Raw genomic sequence first — 1,550 nt, 5'->3', positions numbered from 1 at the left:
TGCGATTGGTGTTGTTGGCCTTGCGGCAGTTTGGAGGCGATAAGGAATTGTGTGCCGCGGGAAGACAGTAGGCCGATAGCGTCGAAAGCAGAGGATATATGTGACCGTCGCCTGTATAATTCGAGAGAGGTGACGGAATCGACGAACAGATCCCAGTGGCTGGATGGATCGGGGTTGCCGTAACGAATCCGTACCAACTTCCCGTCGTTCAAAATCTGAGGCCTCAAGTGGATGGAGCCAGAACCAAGAGCTCTCCCGAGGTGTCCAGACGACGAGGGGTTGAGGTCCCATATAAATCCAGGAGCTGAGGGACGTTCCTTGTCTTTGATAAGGGCTGTCACGAGGACGCTGGCGTACTGGAAGGTTTCGGTGGCAATCATGGGCATGTCTTCCTCCAACAAGCCGAAGAATTTCCGCAGGGCTTCAGGTCCGTAGGTGTCATACGCGAGGTGGGCGTCCTTCTGGGGGCTCGCGATGAGTCCATAGCGGAATCGTAGAAAGTCCGCGAACAGCTCGAACCGTGGTCGGAAGTCCTGGCCAGTGGGGTACAGGGAGCGAAGAAGGAGGTCGTAAAACGAGGATCCTAAGTCCGGCTGAGGTGGTACAGGCGTCATATCCCACACCTCGGAGGAGTCGTCCGTGGTTTCGTGCAGAGAGGAAGCTTTTCTGGATAGGGCCTCGCAAATGTCCCACTCGTCCAAATATGGGTCGTATCGTTTGCATGAATCAGGGCATTTCCACAGCGCTCCTACAGCTTCATAGGGGACGAAACGACGGAATTCAAGGGAGCGCCATTCAGGGTGAATGTCGTCGGCGAATTCTTCCTCAGCGGGAACCCAGACAAAAACGTACGTCGACTTGCTAGGACACCCGAACGAAGCAGCGACCTTGGCTCGATTGGAACATGCTTGAATAAGCTCCGGGGTGGCAGTCTTCTCCCATTCTTGATACGTGCGCTGCCGCCTGGCGAAAAACTCCTCATGCGTCTCCCCCGGTAATTGTCCGCGTCCTTGAGGTATCTGCAGGGTCTCAGCCGTGTTGGAGCCAGAGAAGATTGACCAGCGGAACTGGGTTTGGGAATGGCCGTCGTCTGTTACCGGAACCTTTGGAATATGCAGACCATGTGAAGGGGAAAAAGGCGAAAGGAATGGATACTGCTGGAGATCTGAGCTGACGAGGGAGGAGTTCCATCGTATGTAAACGGGAATGTTCGCTCGTATCATGCAGGGAATGTGACCCATCCATCGTGATATCCTCGGGTCGAAAAAAGCTCCGACTCGAAGTTGGGGCGAGAAGTTGCTTGTGATGCTCGTGCGGAGGAGTTGGATCCAGGCGGGAGGGACGTTGTGGCTTGTAAGAAGACGTACCCAGTCGGGAGGTTCGGTCTCTGGGGAAACGTGGAGTGCGATGGCCATGGTGCAGCGGGCGAGAAGGACGTTGAAGGCACTGCGAGATTTGACCGCCGCTGATTGCGCCGCGTGAGCCGTCAAGTACACCTCCCTATAGCCGCATTCTTCAGGAGACGGCCAATGGGGATCGAACGGGAGCAT

At 55.6% G+C, this 1,550-nt stretch overlaps 1 protein-coding gene across 1 annotated transcript; it reads right to left on the bottom strand.

Annotated features, from left to right (window-relative positions):
* Nucleotides 1–1,127: 1,127 nt before the first annotated feature.
* Nucleotides 1,128–1,550, bottom strand: BXZ73DRAFT_63235 (uncharacterized protein; the record flags this gene model as incomplete). The annotated part of the gene is made up of 1 exon (XM_048021763.1): nt 1,128–1,550. A coding segment is annotated over one exon (423 nt), but the record flags the coding sequence as incomplete, so codon positions are not given.

The sequence above is a fragment of the Epithele typhae genome (assembly GCF_022376455.1).
Source record: "Epithele typhae strain CBS 203.58 chromosome Unknown BXZ73scaffold_713, whole genome shotgun sequence".
NCBI lineage: Eukaryota > Fungi > Basidiomycota > Agaricomycetes > Polyporales > Epitheliaceae > Epithele > Epithele typhae.
The sequence above is the reverse complement of the archived record's forward strand: the minus strand, read 5'-3'. Positions and strand labels throughout refer to the sequence as shown.